Genomic DNA, 18,492 nt, shown 5'->3' with positions numbered 1-18,492 from the left:
GTGAGGAATAACACACCACTGAAAGTAGCTGTTAAAACACGCCTCAAGGAATCAGGCTCAAATCTCAAAAGAGCGGAAGAACATGTTAAAAATCTGATGAAGAGGTCGGGATATAAAGTTCCTGCGAAAATCAGAAAAGCTCAGTTTCCTTTCAACACATCAAGCGGATACAGCGATAAATCATCTTCGCGCAAACATCGGGTCAGCGCTTTTAAATCAAGTAAGAGGAAAGTGACTCGAAGAAACGCATCGGGGAAGAAATCGGGTAAAAAGCTAGCGAGGAAACCACGAAGAAGAAGCGTTCAGTGAAAAGAAGCGGGAGAGGACTCACTAAACGTCGGGGAGTTATCAAGAAGCGTACTGTGTCAGGCATTTTTTCCTAAACAATAAACGCGTGCTTTCGAAGCATGTCCTTTCTTTATACGCATTCCTGCGAATGTTTAAAGAGTGAACTCGATCTCTTCACTCTGCCGCCTACACAAACCAGTATTGAGAGTTCACAATGGATTCATAACAAACCTGTGTCTTCTCTCACGGACGACGCGCCCGTCGAATTCGTCGTACCCGGGCATGGAGAATACATAGATCTTGCTCACACCATGTTGTCGCTACGCATACGAGTAGAAACGGAAACCGGAGCAGGAGCCGCCGCCGCAAAAGTAGGCCCAGTAAACCATACACTGCATTCGATGTTCAATCAAATCGACGTATATTTCAATTAAAAGCTCGTGTCTCCTCCAAACAATGCTTACGCTTACCGCAACCTTTGTCGGCGCGTTGCAAAACGTGTCCAAGCGCCCGGGGGCAACCAAAATATGGCGTCGACCCCGGGGCTTATTTCTATTATTTGCACCGGATAAGGAGGGGCAACGGTGGAGGCCGGCATACATGGACAGCAGGTCTTAAAAGGATAGCAACCTTTGACTTTGAGAGACTGTCAGCTTGTACCACCAGGTACAAGTAACAATGCCTCTCTCTGTAGTCGCCGTGCGCTCGGGATAGCACTAGAGATGTCGCTGCCGAACGACATCTCTCAACGTTATCTGGGGAGGGGAGAGTGTCGTGAGCGTGGAGCGTCAGATAGCTCAGTGGTCTAGAGCAGTCGCCCGGCAAGCGAAAGACCCGGGTTCGATTCCCGGTCTAGCGACTACCGCGCTCTCGATATTTTTCTCTCCTCGGAACGAAAAATGAGATGCAGGTCCCGAACGCACGGCGTCCCGTCGCCACTTAGTACGCCCTCCTTCTTTCATGGTACATAGAGGTGTTATTAACACGTTGAGCGCCACGCCGATTTTGAAGGCAGTCCCCATCAGGCCACGCGCGCCACTTAGAAGCGCTGGTATTATAGGGCCAATGTCTCTTATCGCAGTAGAAGAGTGTTTACGTTTAGAATGACCCGCCTATATGCATTCATTCATTCGACACGTTACGCGGCAAGTCTGTTTTGTTTTCATTATGGATTCGTGGCCGGTGTTCCTATTACGAATAGATTACAAAAGATAGTAGAGAAATGGCCAGGAAAAAAACTAAGCGAGTTGTCACATTTTGTAATACCTGTAAAGGAGAACCGTTTTTATGTTTACCGTGCTTCAATTAAATCCACTAATCCTGTAATGTGTCAAAATTAAGTAAATTTTGAATAAATTTTCTGCAATTCCATAAAAGAGTGTAAATTTTATAGTTCTATATCATATTATACGCTGTCAGCCAGCTGTTTTTCGCGGCCTATGTGAAAGGTCAGTGTCACCCAGCGGTGGCAGACACAGCCTAAATGTAATTTCAGTGTCAGCCACCGGTGGTTGACGCGGCCTAAACGGAAAGTCCAGTGTCAGCCACCGATGGCTGACGCGGCGCTCAACGTGTTAAATTATGCTTCACCAGTAAAAACCTCCCACCTGGCTTCGTGCCTGTGGTACAGCGATACTGCAGAGAACATGGACGCTCTACCTGGAGCGACACCAAGCAATCACGGGCTCGACAAGCGAACCGTCATTTGACGTCAGTCTGCTACCTGGGATATAATTGAGTAAGATAGGTGATACCTCTCTCAGGTAATTCTTTGAGCAGTCTTCCTGTTATTAGGTCGTATCCAGGAGCTTTCTTAGGTTTTAAACTTTTCATAACTGTTTTGATCTCGGATTTATTGAATTTTTTTATCATTGTTTCCTAGCGGGAAGTTTGAGCATTCAGGGTCTTTAGAACATTTAAAATATGTTCCTCCGAGCCCTCATATGTATGCAAGTGAAGACTTTCTGCAAAAAGACTTTCGGCAAATGTCTGTACCTTCTCCTGATCACTTCTAGCCCACTCTCCATCCTCTTTACGTATTGGAGGAGATGCTAACTTTGGTTGTTTTAGTTTCCTAGTGGCTTTCCATAATGAATAGTCATTAACTGCTGATTCCTCTAGTTGTTGGAGGTAATTTTGAACGCTCTGGTTTTTTTCTTCATCCAGGAGTCGCCTTAGGTCCCTTATTATTCGATTTAAACGGGTTTTTATCACTGGGCATCTAGTCAACTGCCATTGCTTCCGCACGCGTCTTTCCTCTGTTATTTTATCTAGTACTGCTCCCGAACAGTTCAGTTTAATTTCTTTGTTATCGCGTAGAGGAGTAGACTCCCAAGCAGCCTTTTGGATTGTCGCATTAAAGTGCTCCACTGTACTTAGTTCTTCATTAGTTCTTCATTAGTCTTGATACTTACATTTACTTTTAAGTTGGCATTAATCAGTTTTTGAAAATTTGACCAGTCCGTACCGTTATTGTGTAAGTTACATTTTTGCTGTTTCATTATAAGGCCGCTTGCTATTGTTATCAGCACTGGGGTGTGATCTGATGATAACTCTAAGCAAGGAATGCAATCAGTAAAATTTTCTGGAATTCCGTTTGTTATGCAGAAATCTAACAGGTCCGGAATTTTTTATTTATCTGTAGGCCAATATGTCGGATGGCCCGATAAGATTACTTTTAGCCCCAGGGTTTGTATAGCTTTTAATAGTTCCCGTCCTCTAGAGAGAGTAATTCTTGACCCCCAATGAACATGCTTGGAGTTAAAATCCCCCCCAACTACAAAGCGATTACCTAGAGAATTTAAGAAGTCTGTAAAATTCTCACTTTTTATGTTATATTTCGAAGGGCAGTAAATCGCCGTGACTGTTATTTGACCAATCCAGTCCTCCACAACTACACTGGTTGCTTGTATCTGTTCTGATTTTAGCGAAGCCGTCTGATAGTGCTTAATTTTTTTTCTTATGAAAACAGTCGTTCCTCCATGTGCCGTACCATCCGGATGAGTTGTGTAGTAGATATTATAATTTGGGATATAAAATGACTTCTTGCAGTAAGATGCGTTTCTGATACCAGTAGAATGTCAATATTGTAATTATTGAGGAAGACTTTCAGCTCCCCAATGCGGTGTGTTAGCCCATTGGCATTCCAGATTGCTAGCTTTAATAATTTGAATGTTGTACTAGTTTGGACATTAACTCTGTCAGTCTGTTAGTGATTGTCATTATTTGACTCATCATATTTTAAAGGAGTTCCTTTATTTCATTTAGGGAATTTGGGAGACTTTTATTCTGCACCCCTTCTTTGCTTTTAAATATACTAAGTTTTTGGTCTCTAGGGATTGAATCTGCCTTAGCCACTTCGGCATATGATGTAGATTTATCTGTTGATGAATAAGTTTTCAATATTCTCCTAGATCTGATAGGAGGATATTTTACTTTCTGGAGTTCTTTATACACCATGCAGCCTTTGTAATTTGCCGGATGATTACCATTACATAAAACACACTTTACTTGATCTGATCTCCCTTTCCTGGAGCAATTTGCAGTAGCGTGATTTCCCGCACATTTTACACATCTGGCTTGACGTAAGCAAAATCTTTTAGTATGTCCGTATCTCTGGCACGTAGCACATTGTGGGATCTTCCTTTTTGGTTTGGAAGTCTCAAACATAATACGGCAGTTCAAAAGCAACTTAACATTATATATTGATTTGTTTCTAGAGTTTGGTGCTAGGTCGACAAAGAATATTTGTAATGGCTTTCTTGTTATCCTGGCTTTTACATTCCAGATGTTGATGACCTGATATCCTAGGTCCTCTATCGCTCTTCTCTTCTTTTAATTCATTTGGATCCGTTGAAGGGTGTATGTTTTTTAATACTACCCTGAAACTCCTTTCTCGTTTTAGCTTATAAGTATGAAACTCTGTTCCCTTCTTTTGTAATTCTTTGACAATAGTGGAGTAGGCTTGCATAGTTTTAGGTTGTATTTTAACTTCTTCCTTTAAGATTTTGATCTCGTAATCTCCTTTAACTGTGTCGTTTAGTGATCCATTAAGAGGTTGTATGTTACTCATCCCATCCACATAGATCGGTGGAGGTTTTGACGTTCTTTCGTCGGTAGTTTCTTCTTCCGCCTGCTGATCCTCCATCTCCAAGGCAGTAAAACTATTCGCAGTCTGCACTTGCGTTCCTAGCCAGTAGGAGTTGAGCTTTGTTTGCTTTTGAGTTCTCTTCGGAAGGTCAAGACTGCAGCGTAGTCTTTTCTTACCTACTATCTCTTTCCATTTGTCATTTTGGAATTGCTCATCTTTGTTAGGGACAAGCACTTTAGGTATTTGTTCTCTTTCTTTGTTTGTTAGTGAGATATCACTATAAGAATTTGAACGCGGCCTATTCAGTACTGAACGAATTTTCTTTTGAGTTACGGTTATTCCTTCTGGTGCCGGTAAGTTTTTAAGATCTTTCTTGCTAGACAATGGTTGCCCCCCTCCAGAATCCGCGGGGCCTGCCTCCTTAGAGGGTGGATTTTCCAGATCAGAGTCTGGGCTGCCACCTGGGGTATTCATTTCCTTATGTTTTGTCCATTGTGCTAAGGTGCTAGTTTTGGTCTACCCCGGGTAGATTACTTCCCCAGTATCCGCTGGCATGCCAGGGTCGTTCCCCTATCCGCCACCTGGGGAGGCACCCGATGGGGGACTAGCAACCCCTCATGGGGAGTGATTCTATATAACCGACTACAATTTATAATTCTACCGTTTACTTATAGATGCCGCTCCGCGAACTTTTGCCGCACGCGCATATGTACGCAACCTGTACATATGCGCGTGCGTGCACTCACGTGCATAGAAGGGAGGGTGTGAAGCACATACTTCTATAGTATAACTAGACTGCTAACTCCCTTATATACTGTAGCACAAAATTGACCCCAAAAAGTATATATTACATAAGGGAATCATACATCTGCGCATGCGTAAATGGGAGTCCACAAGGAGAGGAGGTATATAAGCAATATGGCCCATCCAATTAGAAGAAATGTGTTTTGATCTAACCAATCAGATGTGAATGTCGGACACCAGGACGGTACATACTTTTCGGGGTCATGTATTGAGTCGCAGTTAGCAGTCTAGCACTATAGAAGTCTGTGGTTTGGAATCAATAATTACTGTGGAAGTAACGAATCACGGGATTCTTATCTCTTCTGTCACGGGCACACACATATGCGTATACACTTGGCCCGAAGGCCAAAAACAACGATATCTTTGAAGTGCTGTAACTTCGTGAAAAAAAATTGTAGCGACTCCATTTTTTCCAAATTGAAGGGGAAGATTTAAACTTTATGACGATGCAAACGGCGTCCCCGAAAAAAAAATTGTCCACGTCCGTGCATTCCACGTCAAACTTTGCAATTTTCAGTATACCAAACATGCCCTCAGATGTCAGGAGTTAGGGGTGCACAGGGGTAGGGGTGCATCGCATGTAAAAAATGGAGATACATTCTTAAAGTGGAGACTTCAAGCATTTTGAAACAAAAATCATTAATCTACAATTTTTCGCGAAGTAATCGCCAGTCAAAGTTGGCCAATTTTCGGCAATAAATTATCTATGCCATAATTCTTTTGAGTAGTGTATACATTTTTTTTGTTCACGCAGGGGAAATTCATCATGGATACCCCCATCTCTTGGGGGGGTGGAAGTTATGTCGGACTCCTACCGACTAAAACCTCTGCGGGATGTCTACCTGTCGGACCGTTGTGAGGGGAGTTAGGGGAACTGCTCCCGCATTCCCTCCCCAACACCCCGGCCCCACGGGGCTCTCAACGAAGAACCCCACGCCCCGTGTACCCCTTTCGGGAAATTAGTGGGAGGGCGCGGCAGGTCCTCGGCGGGTTGCCCCGCCAGTTGGCCTTCTGGTGTCACCTAGGAGGAAGGAGACATCCACTCTTCCTCCTTACCCCCCCCTCTCCCTGTAAATCCCAGGGAGAGAGGAGAATCGGGGAGGTAGGCCCAGCCCCAATTGGGTGATCCACCTCCCCTTTTCCTTACCTATCCGATCAGTCGGAGGAGGATGGGCCCGACCCATCACCCCCCCCTTGACTGACGGAGTCGGGCCCGAGGCGGCCGAGAGAGGCGTCGACTCGTATAGGTCAGCGGCCTCTCCTCGGCCGATGCCACCTCGGGCCCGCTGTGGATCCCCCCCCCCGGGGAGCGCCGGCCCCGTCGTCTTCTACGACGACGTACCCCGGGCCGACGCTCCCACTTGGCGGCCTCCTTCCGGGACATCACGTCCTTGCTGAAGGAGGCCGCCGCTTCCCAGGCTTCCTCGCTCCCGCACATAGCTTTCACTAGGTGCGGGAGCGACAGCTCCCCCTCTCGCCAATCCACCGCCCCGGCCAGGACGCGGCGCTGCTCCTCCCATGCCGCGCAGGCGGCCAGGGTATGCTGCGCCGTGTCCATAGGCTCGGGGCAGTGGTGGCACCGAGCGGTGGGCCCCAGTAGTGTATACATCGCAATCATAAATTATTAGGTTGTTCGGAAAGTTCGTTTCAAATTTTTGAAATAAATTAAGAGCGCAATATTTTACGCAAAGAGGAACTTTATTGAAGCAAATATGTAGGCCAAAGTCGTTTTGTTCAACGACCTTGGCCCATATTTCAGGAAGCTGCATGATGCCTTTGCTCCAAAATAAAGGTTTCTTATTGGCGAAGAATTTATCAAGATGACTTTTCAGGACTTTCAAAGACTCGAATTTCTTGTCCCGAAGAAAATTTTTTAAAGAAAGAAATAGATAGTAGTCAGATGGGGCAAGGTCGGGAGAATATGAAGAATGAGGAAGAACGTCCCATTCGAAGTCTAACAGCTTCCTACGGATAGACATTGCGACGTGAGATCTGACGTTATCATGATGGAAAACAATTCCACGCCTGTGGCCAATTCAGGGTGCTTCCGTGCGTTGGCAGTCTTCAGTTCGTCCAGTTGAAGGCTGTACTTTGCCGCGTTGATGGTTTCGTTTGGTTGAAGAAGTTCATAATATACCACGCCCTTAAAATCCCACCAGATACTCAGAAGAGCCTTTGGAGCGTGAAGCCCCGGCTGAAGAGGCGTGAAGCCCCGGCTTGGCCACTGTTTGCGTAGACGCGTCGCTAGTTCCCCACGACCTCTTGCGGCTAACATAATTGTATAGGATCTAACTTTCATCGCCTGTTATGATCCTCTTCAAGAACGGTTCTTTTTGGTGCTGTTGAAGCAGCATATCGCAGACGTTCACACGTTCCAGCAATTGCCGTTCATTCATTTCGTGTGGCACCCACACATCTAGTCGACTTGAGAATCCTAGCTTCTTCAGATGGTCATACACGGTGGAAACAGACTTGTGCAGAGTGTCGGCGAGTTCTCTAACTGTCACTCGAGGATTTTCGTGCACGAGATCCATAAGAAGCGTTTCATCAACCTCCTGAGGCCGGCCTGAGCGAGCTTGATCTTCCATGTTGAAATCGCCAGCTTCAAATCTTCGATACCATTTTCGAACTGTCTGGTGAGTGACGCAGGCATCTCCATATACTGAGAACATCTCATTTAGGGTCTGCGAAGCCGTGAAGCCACGTTTAAAGCAATATAGCATCACATGATGAAAATGGACTTTTTGGTTCTCCATTTTTCAAACTGATTTCTGACGAAATAGTTGCACTTAGGAAGATCTGCGAAGTTTCCTTAGCGGGCTCATAGATCCGGGAATGTTTGTTGACCAACATAAAATCGTTTAGATCGCCCTCGTTCTTACTGATTACATAGAAATGTGGAGCGCGCGAAATTTGAAACGAACTTTCCGAACAACCTAATATAACATATAGTATAATATGTGTAGCACAATAATTATGAAATTTATGTTCACAGAAGTAACAAAGTGTAATTAATTGATTCTAATACATTACAATTTTTTTTTACATAATCGAAACAGTATAACTTTTTCTTGTTGAACAAAATATGATGTTGTTTATTAATCCGAAAAGTGATAGATACGGTAGCTACATTATTATAGGATATTTTCTAAAACATAAATTTTTTATAAGACAACTTTAATTATAAAGTTATTTTATACATATTACATAATGGAAGTACTTTGAAACATTCTGAATTAAATTTACAATTACTTTGATTATAATGTTGTTGACAGGATTTCAATAAAAATTTCAATAAAAATATTTTTTACAATACAGATGTAGATTTAAGTAATGGACAGCATTACTTAAAATTATATAACAGTTTACTTCTCATGTAAAAATTCAATGCATTTATATCTTCCTACATATAGGTCCTACATATAGGTCTTCGAATGTCCTTTTTATATTAAAAATAATATAAATAAAAATTTTTTGTCGATACATATCTGTTTGGGATTCATAGCGTACACGATAGTTTTCTGGAAGAATCCAAAGATTCTTCTAGCTTCGATAAGCTCACGCGTGATCGATGCGTGCTCAGCGCTAGCGGAGATCTCGTCGCCGAACGTTGGACCACGAGATCCTCAGCGAGGAATGCTCCTCAAAACAATGTTTATTCCCGCGTTAGCCGTATATACCGGGCAGACCCCAAACATGCGATCACGGCGTGAACGAGTTACAGCCAATCATTATCTGCCAGCTAGAGCTGCAAAAAGATATAAGTGAGATCGAAGATTCTCTTCGCTCTCTGCTTATTTGTCTTTGCTTCCGATCTCAACAGGCGAGCGAGAGCTTCATTCGTTTTCTGTTCGCGTGATCAGTGCTTTATTTCGTCGTGGCTGCATCGTTGCACTCGGTTGATTGCGTGAAGCTGCGCCTTGTTCTACGCGCCTGGGTCGCACGCCACTCTCCGACGCTCGATCGCGTACCCATCGGTACCCAAGATTTCTGTCCGCGTCTTACAAGCTGAAAAAGGTGCCGCAAGACTTCCGCTCGATCGAAAATTGTTCGCCGCCGGGTACGGCTGTTTGTTGTAAATAAGAATAAATTCAGTTTAAGCGTAATCTTGCGTGATCGGCTTCTCTGTTCTCCTGCACTTATAGCGATTAAAAATCGTGTATTTGCACCCTCCGCGTACAGCGTTGTGCGATACCGCGCGATCGCCATCGGCGGAGCCCGACGGGAACAGTATCCCCTTCGTATAGTAAATCGATATAAATTTAATATTTTGTAACAGAAATTTCAATGAAAATATTCAGCGAAGCAACGAGAATATATACGTATAAATTTTATATATGCTTTATATGCATTGAAATAAAGTAACAATGTTAAACATGCAATTAATGCTGATGTATCTTTTTGTTAAAAAACTATGATCAGCGAAAAACAAAACATATAACAAATATAGATCTAACCTTGAATATTTTCAATGATAAATGATATACTTGTTTTATTTATATATTAATATTTCTAGTATACACTTCTTACATCATTAATATGCGCGCGTGCGCGTGCGCGTTGTGTGTGTGTGCGCGCGCGCGCGCGTATGTTATATTAGAGATGTGTAAATCAAGAATTTTTATGTCGAATCGAATCGAATCGAATCTCATTTTTTTAATTCGAATTCGAATCGAATCGAATCTATGAAATTTCATTCGAATTCGAATCGAATCGAATCATTAAAAAATTTAACATGACTATTAAACATGCACATAATGATGGAAGGTTTTAATATGAAAGGGGATATTGATATTGTAATATCATCTTAAAGTAAAATATATATTTAAATATTTAAAGTAATTTATAATTAAGTTATTAATTATAAGTTAAGTTAATTACAAGTTAAGGGTTCAAACATACAGGTCCAGATGTCTCGTTTTGTATTTGATGCATGCAAATATAATGCACGCTAATATATTTGATTCGTAATTGAATCTTCGATTCGAAATTTTCGAATTATTCGGATTCGAATCATAGGGATTCAGATTCGAATTGAATCGAATTACATTAGATTCGATTCGATTCGAATTAGAATAGTTCGCACATCTCTAGTATATATATATATGCACAAACAATGTCCCATAACTTATAAGGAAATGGCAGTTTGCGTGCATGGACCTTCGTTTGCGAGAAATTTGCAATTAAGAAGACAGCTACATTATAGTGCAGTAACTTGAAATGAATAAGCGTGAAATGCAGTAGCTGCGAAAGCTAGCCAGTGAGAAATGATTCGTCGATCGACGTCGAATCGATGTCGATTTGAAGATTCGATATCGATTTGACATCGTTTCGACATCGATCGAGGAATCATTTCTCATTGGGTAAGGCGCACGCTAGTATTTTGTCGTCTACGTCCGAGGAGTGTTCGAGTCTTGGCAGTGCTAACTTTTTTTATAATATTATGTATTACTATATTTTATATTTCTATATTTTTATTATTTTTTATAGGACAAAAATATAATGCACACATATATAATAATATCTGTCTTATTATATAAAAAATAACAAGAATAAACGTTTTAATTTATTATAAAATTCAGATATTGCCGTACAATATTGTGGATGACAATTCACATAAAAGTATGTAAAACATAAACAAGTAGCACACCACGAACATTTTATAAAAGAATTGTTTTGCAAAAACATTTTACATTATATTTGAAGGGAAACATAACTGATTAACATTTGAAAATATATCGCGTTCACTTATTGTTGGTTTATTGTTTTAATCAATAAAATTTTCATTATACATATGTACGTTTTTCAGACCTCCCCAAGAATCGATGATCATAAAAAATGGGTTGTTGCTTACATAAGGTTTTATAATTGTTTTCAAATATTGTTCATATAAATATGAAGTCAGTTTTCCTAATTTTGAGCAAACAACAATCATATTTTTGCATAATTTTAAAAGTTTGTCAACTTCTTGAACGCGTACTCCAAATATGTCACCTGGTTTTTGTAAACATAATATACAAAAAAAAGTTGGCACTGCAAGGACTCGAACACTCCTCGGACATAGACGACAAAATACTAGCGCGCGCCTTAGCTTCCGCAGCTATCGCGCTTCACGCTTATTGATTCCCAGTTACTACACTTAGCATGTAGCTATTTTTTTAATTTCAAATTTCTTACAAACGAAGGCCCATGTACGCAAACCCTTTTAGGAGTTTTATGTACTCAATCCCCCTATTCGAATGAAATATGACTCATTTAATTATCGATTTTACATGTCTTGCCATCTCCTTGTTAGTATGAGTATATGAGTTAGTACATTTATGAAGACATAGAGCAGATTAAGACAAACATAAAAGTCCAATACCGTTTTGCGATATTCGCAATAATTATTGAGTGATTAATGATAGAAATTTGAGTAGAAAAGCGTTGCAACCTCTCGAATCACAGCGCGGCCTAGTCGATCTAGCAACTATTACCGGTGTGCGACGAGGGAAAGGACAACGCACCGCTATTCATGCTTTATCTTATCGCTCCTATGTCTCACGGCACACCGCCAACAGTTGCTGGATTGACTGAGCCGCGCTGTGGCTCAAGTAGCTGCAACGCTTCTTCAATTATCCATCTCAACGCGCGCTCACTCATCAGATTTCTGTCATTACTAACTCTCCAGGTAGACAAATTTCGACAGATTGTTTGTATAGAGTCTGAATTCGAGAATTAAAATAGTAGCATAAATACATAAAGATACGTCTTCATACAAGAAACATTGTAGCAGCATATAAAAGCATATAAAAGCAGCATAAAAGAAGCAATCTGATGCCATGAAAATTGTGGCACATACTACAATTGCATCGGCAAGAAGACGCAATTAATCAGCAATACAAACTGATTTTTGTTGCTAACAAACTATTTTGTTGCAAAATATGGAATAATAAATACGTATTTTTTACAGCAAGCATATTACAAATGTTATGCTGCTTACAATATACAATGAATGTCTGTCTATCTGAATCTGTCGATATCTTTTACGAATATTACCGTATGAGACTTTTATGTTTGCCTTAAACCGTTCTGTTTCCATAAATTTTTCATACTGAGTTATGGGACATTCTGTATAAAAGTATTATTTTTTGCACTTTTATGGAAAGTTTTTGCTGTATTATATTTTTCATATGTTATACGATATTCAAATTTAAGATAGTACAGCACATTGTGATTATAAAATTTAACTTCAACATATATAAATGTTAAAATATTCGATAAATTCATATTAGAATCACTTAATGCAACAGAAAATAAATAACTATTCTTTTTTTATGCTTTGGTCTAAACTTTGGTAACTATATACCACCATGGTTTCATTATCTATCTGATGATATGAAAGATAAAATATAACATTTCTCAACTTTTCATAGTCACTTAAATACGATAGATATTTATCAGTGTTTATAACCGTTTGGATTATTTTGTTGCCATTTCCAAGTGTCTACACCTACGAAATAATTTTAATTTTTAAAACATTATGATACATTTTATGAAGATAAAGTTTTACAATATATATTGTTTATAAATCTAATTGTTACTATGACTTACACATAACATCCATATTTTTTGTGGCAACCCAACCAAGTTCCTTTTTGGCGATACTAGCATCCGCGTAACTAACAGATATGTCACCAGGTCTACGTTCGACTATTTTATATGGTATATTTTTTCCGGACGCTTTCTCAAATGCATGTATAACTTCAAGCACGGAATAACCTTTACCGGTACCAAGATTTATTGGCTTAAATCCAGTTGGATTATCAGTCTTTTGATAAATCATTGCTTTTACATGTCCTACTGCCAAGTCCATAATATGGATGTAATCACGCACACCTATAACAAATAAAATATTTCTAGATAAACTTTTACAAAAGAGAACTCACCTCCTACAGTCTTAACCTTGATATATATTATAGAGGTCATCCTCCTGATTAATGTTCAGGTTTTACTTTCTTAATAATCAATAATCATCGGTCATTATTTATTAAAAAGTTATTTATTAAAAAGTTTCATAAATAATATGTTTTTCTAATATCGCATATATCAAAGAGAAAAGCACCTGTTTAAGAACAAATACAAATATTCTTTTGAGTAACTTTTAGTCGTCGTCCACTATTTATTAACCCTTTAACTGCTACGGTCGAGATAACTCGAGTCTGGGAAAAAATGGCGGCCTTGCTACGATCGAGTTTACTCGATTTGGACTTTCAATGTGTGTGGTATTGCGTATGGTATTTTTTTTATTTAAAAATGTGAATTTGTGAAAATCTGGATCATCAGCAAATTATAAAATATTTTATAATTGTAAAAATAACTCAGCAAAGAGGGTCATACTGGTCATTTAATATCTCAGCAGTTAAACGATTAAAAAAGTTATTAATAAACGAAATTTTATAAATGCGATATATATTTTTTATATTATAAAAATAAAGTTGTAGTCGCATGTGAATAATAGTTTAAATATTTATTTAGTTTAAATATTTATTAAAATGCGTTACTTCACACATATACGCGGCAACAAAGGGATTTTGCTTCTTTTCTTGCAACACTATTTTTACAAAGCTCGAAAACCTAATCTAATCTATATTCACATTTCTCGTGAGAATATATTCTTTTGTATGTATTGTTTTTGTATACATAACAGTTTATATCCTTTAATATTGAAAAATTAGTAAAAATTGTTATAAATTAGATTAGATTTTTAGAGAGGAGTAAAACCCATCTCCCATGCATACATATACTGTTTGTTGTTTACTTGAGAAATCTATGTACAGAACAATTTTTACAGAACTTGTAGAGATATAGAGGATTAAGACAAACATAAAAGTCCCATACCGTTTTGCGATATTCAAAATAGTTGAGTTATTAATGATAGAAATCTGAGTAGGCACGCGCCGAGATGAATGATGGGAGAAGTGTTGCAGCCTCTCGAACCACAACGCGGCCTAATCGAATGGAAGGATAATGCGCCGCTATTCGTGCTTTATCTGGCCGTTTTTACGTCTTGGCGTACGCCACCAACAATTGCTGGATCAACTGGGTCGCGCTGACCCGAGAGGCTGTGATGCTTCTTCAATCATTCATTCGGTGCACACTCACTTGTCAGATTTCTGTAATTAATAACTCGATAACTATTGCGAATATCGTAAAATGGGAACGCGGTATGGGACTTTTATGTTTGTTTTAATATAGTCTATGTCTCTACGAGCTTTGTAAAAATTGTTCTGGAGCTCTTTGTGTATATATATATATATAGAGTATCTAATTTTAATCCATCACCCTTCGTAACTTCGTTGCAAGGAGCGGTCGTAGAGAAAATATTTAGACATAAAACAGCTATATCAGTTTGTTTACAAGTTTTATATCCCCCTTGAAACCATACAACTTTTGTCTGAAATATTTTTCTCTGCAACCGCTCCCTGCAAAGAGGAGTGATAGATTAAAATTGGACATCCTATATACATATTATTTGTATTGGATGAGTGCAAAAGTTTGTGCCAGATTTTTCGTTAAAACTGAAGCGGTAATTTAGCACGTAATTATTTTTATTAATCAATGATATAACCGCCATTGTTTTTTACAATCTATTCCCAATTTTTGATAGCATATAGGTGATTCGACCATAAAATAACTTCGATTTTGCATTGAAAAAAGAAAAAAGATGCTTTTTCCAAAATACAAATATACAAATTCCAAAAATACAAATTTTTCCCGTTCAAATCATTTTATAATGATCGAAACAAACCTCATGAACAGTCTAATAATACGATATCAAGAGAATACGATAGGCGTGATATGACATCCCGTTTTGTTCTTTTAATTTGCGTAAGGTCTGTTTTGCAGTGTGCGGTTTTGCGATATTGTAATGAAAAATGACTCCCTTGGTCAGAATTTGATGCTTCTCCTGGACTGGTCTTGGAATCGTCTAATTGTTGACAGTACTTGTTAAAAGTATCAACGTTTGACCAATGAACAGCTCAAAATAAATTATTTGTTTGCAATCCCAAATAAAAATACGAATATATCGAGTTTCAAAGTATCCCATCTTTTTTAAAGGTCAAAATACAGTCGATCTGTCAATGTTGAATCTCTTAGCAATCTCTCCTATTGAAATTCGTAAATTATTTTGTACTAAATTATGTATAATGTATAACATGATCTAAGCTGAAAGATCGGCTAAAGCATGGCTAGTCATCAAAGTGGAAATTACATCTAAATTCCACAAGACATTTCTTAATAGTTCGAATTGCTAGCACCTGTCCTGATAAGCATCTTGAATGTTTTTTACCACTCCAACTGTTATATCCTTCCGAAGTTTATAAAAAATAACAAGCTGTAAATGCACCTTTTTTTCGATCATTTTCAAAATATTTTTTTCACAACGTAAATTTAATAAAAATATATAAATCCTTCACTTAAATGCCAATTGAATATGTCACTTTTCCAATGATGTACAATTTGTACACATAATATTAACATAATGGCGCCAATATCATACAACTCTCCTTATAACATCTATTGGAATCGTACGAACTTTTGCACTTATTCAATAAATCGTTCAAGAAATGGTATTGAATATAAATGTCCTATTTATGAAATGTCCTTTGTTAATAATTTTTTAATAAACAATGACTCACGGGGCTAAAACTTTTTGAATGTTACCTCAGGAGTGACCTTAATAAGTTTATAATACAAGTCAAGGTCAAAGTCGCTGAAAGTGCATCCTCTTTTACAGGTTTACTTATTTCGATTATAATTTACATAAATCTTTATCCTTAATCTTTCTCTCTCTCTCTATATATTTTTTTTCAATAACAACCATTTTCTTCAAGAACTTTTATCTCATATTTCCCGCAGTTAAAAGTGTGTAAATTTTTCTACATACCTGTGCCATCAGGTGTGTCATAGTCATCACCATAAACATATAACACATCTCTCTTTCCAACAGAAACCTGCGCAATGTAAGGCATTAAATTATTTGGAACACCATTAGGATTTTCACCAATCTGACCTGAAGGATGAGCACCAACAGGATTAAAATATCTCAACGATATAACCGAAAATTCCTGAAAGTAATGTTTTTTATTATTTTTGAAATTTAAGCAATTAATTATAATGCACACCTTATCTGATATGCACAAATCCTTTAATATTTCTTCAACCATAAATTTTGTTTTTCCATAAGGATTTGTGCAATTGCCAGTCTTCATATTTTCTATTAGAGGAAGTTTTTCAGGTACACCATAAACTGTGGCACTGCTAGAATAAATGAAACGTTTCACATTGTTTTCCAACATAATTTCCAGTAAATTTACAGTTCCAGCGACATTGACTTTGTAATATTCGAGTGGTTTCTGGCATGATTCTCCAACTGCCTTCAATGCAGCAAGATGTATAACACAATGGAATGTATACTGTAATGTAATCTTTTAAAATTTGGATCTCCTTCATATACTATGAATAAATTTATAAGTCAATTTGTATAAAATATATTTATTACCTTCTGAAATACACTTCTCAAGTCATTAATATTTGTAATATCGCAATTAATAAATGTGATATTTTTGTTTGTTAATTTTTCTATCCTAAGAAGGCATTCTGGTTTCTCAGAATTTGAATCTATAAATATAAATATATCTATAAATATAAAAGTAATATATAATAAATTTGAAGAAAAAATTAGTTTTTTGTGTATGTATATACACATATGAGGATGCACACACATGTGCGCATACACACACACACACACATACATACACACATGTGATAAAATATACTATATGTAATATATAAATAAAAAAGGATACATTTATTACAAACATCAAATTCCTAATTTATATATATTTTATTATTATATCTGTGGTATAAACGAAATATATTAGAAAAATTGATCATTTTTTTTAATAGAAAATATACAATAATAATATAATACGATATTATTTATATGACTTAGTTTTGTAGAATGCAATGTGCAATTTATATCAGCTGCACAGAATAGTTTATTCAGCCTCACCTTTATGTGCATTGCTTAGGTTGTCTATTACCACCACCTGAATGTCTGCTTGCAGTAATTCCAAGACTGTATGAGAACCAATATAACCAGCACCTCCCGTCACCAGAACATTCCAAAATTCACTTGCCATTGCTTATTGTATCGTGCTGTTTGTTACTTGTTAATATTATATATTTCATGAATCTATAATTCTTTTTCATTTAAAAATAATACATCATTGTATTTTCACATGCAATCTAAAGTATATATTTATATAACTCCAAAATTTCAAAATTTATTTCAAACTACTAAAACAAAAATAAAAGAAACAAATATTGATATATAATATTAATGATAGATCTAAATTAAGTTGTAATATATAACATATTATACATATTTGTAATATATAACAAGTTTAATTAGTAAATAACATATATCATAATTATTATATGTTATGTTACTTATTAAACTTGAATATGTTATATATTACAACTTAATTCAGATCTATCTGTTGGTATTGTATGTTAATATTTGTTTATTCTTTTTTAATAGTTTGAAATAAATTTTGAAACTTTGGAATATAATAATATGTACATACACATACACACAATATTCAGAAAAAGCTTTGTGATTAACATCTGTCTTGTGCAATATTAATAATAAGCTATGTATTAATTATATACCAATAAGAAAAAGAAATAAATTTAGATATGTGCATAACTTCATAAATTTTTTTAATAAAAAATTGCATTTGTAAAAAAAGAGTGAAAGAAAACATATGTACAACATAGTTACAAAATAAAATCATGCAGTTTGCTAGGAGAGCTTTCAGATTTATTGATAGTTCCGGCCAGAAGTTAAATAAAATACCAACGGGAGAAGCTTCAATTAAAATTTGTGTTTAACCTTACTTTATAACAGTCAAGGATGTACTGACCTGGTTGTGTCGTGTTGCAAGAACATTGAACAAGAATATATCATGATAAAATTACATAACAGTGGCACGTTATCGACGCGACCGTGACGAAATGTTATTCCGTACAAATTGCTGCTGCAGTTGGTTCTATCAAAAGTCAATTCAAGATGAATATTTGATCCTCGTCAACACCTCTCTTCACCATCGATATTCGAAACGTTTTAGCGTAGCACACCGCGTGATTAAAGTCACATCAACGACGAACAAAATATCCTTAGCGTATTTACATACATTTATAAATATATTTACACGTTTCATCACGTCAAATCGCAATTATAAGATAGCAGCTAAGCGACA

The 18,492-nt window shown here is 37.4% G+C and overlaps 1 protein-coding gene, 1 long non-coding RNA gene and 1 other non-coding gene across 6 annotated transcripts; 2 read left to right on the top strand and 1 right to left on the bottom strand.

Annotated features, from left to right (window-relative positions):
* Positions 1 to 1,074: 1,074 nt before the first annotated feature.
* TRNAA-GGC (transfer RNA alanine (anticodon GGC)) lies at positions 1,075 to 1,147 on the top strand. The gene has a single exon. It is a non-coding gene; the product is annotated as a tRNA-Ala (tRNA).
* Positions 1,148 to 10,746: 9,599 nt separating this feature from the next.
* Gale (UDP-galactose 4'-epimerase) lies at positions 10,747 to 18,326 on the bottom strand. Of its 4 annotated transcripts, none has more exons than XM_011139304.3 (7): positions 18,157 to 18,326; positions 17,241 to 17,396; positions 16,728 to 16,846; positions 16,351 to 16,653; positions 16,113 to 16,293; positions 12,776 to 13,060; positions 10,747 to 12,674 (listed from the first exon to the last, which is right to left on the bottom strand). In XM_011139304.3, the coding sequence occupies exons 2-7, from the start codon at positions 17,368 to 17,370 to the stop codon at positions 12,622 to 12,624; spliced, it is 1,071 nt and encodes a 356-aa protein (XP_011137606.1). In that variant the 5' UTR covers positions 17,371 to 17,396; positions 18,157 to 18,326; the 3' UTR covers positions 10,747 to 12,621. The 4 variants fall into 4 exon arrangements, with proteins under 4 accessions (XP_011137606.1, XP_011137605.1, XP_025159974.1 ...); XM_011139303.3 differs by having other exon boundaries at positions 17,241 to 17,431; positions 18,157 to 18,308; XM_025304189.1 differs by having other exon boundaries at positions 17,241 to 17,386; positions 18,157 to 18,304.
* Positions 13,373 to 16,551, top strand: LOC112589747 (uncharacterized). Its single transcript, XR_003113757.1, has 3 exons — positions 13,373 to 13,439; positions 16,176 to 16,299; positions 16,464 to 16,551. It is a non-coding gene; the product is annotated as an uncharacterized LOC112589747 (long non-coding RNA).
* Positions 18,327 to 18,492: the final 166 nt, after the last annotated feature.

Source organism: Harpegnathos saltator, unplaced genomic scaffold (genome assembly GCF_003227715.2).
Source record: "Harpegnathos saltator strain DR-91 unplaced genomic scaffold, Hsal_v8.6 scaffold597, whole genome shotgun sequence".
Classification (NCBI taxonomy): Eukaryota; Metazoa; Arthropoda; class Insecta; order Hymenoptera; family Formicidae; genus Harpegnathos; species Harpegnathos saltator.
Note: the sequence above shows the minus strand (reverse complement) of the source record. Positions and strands in the feature narration are given on the sequence as shown.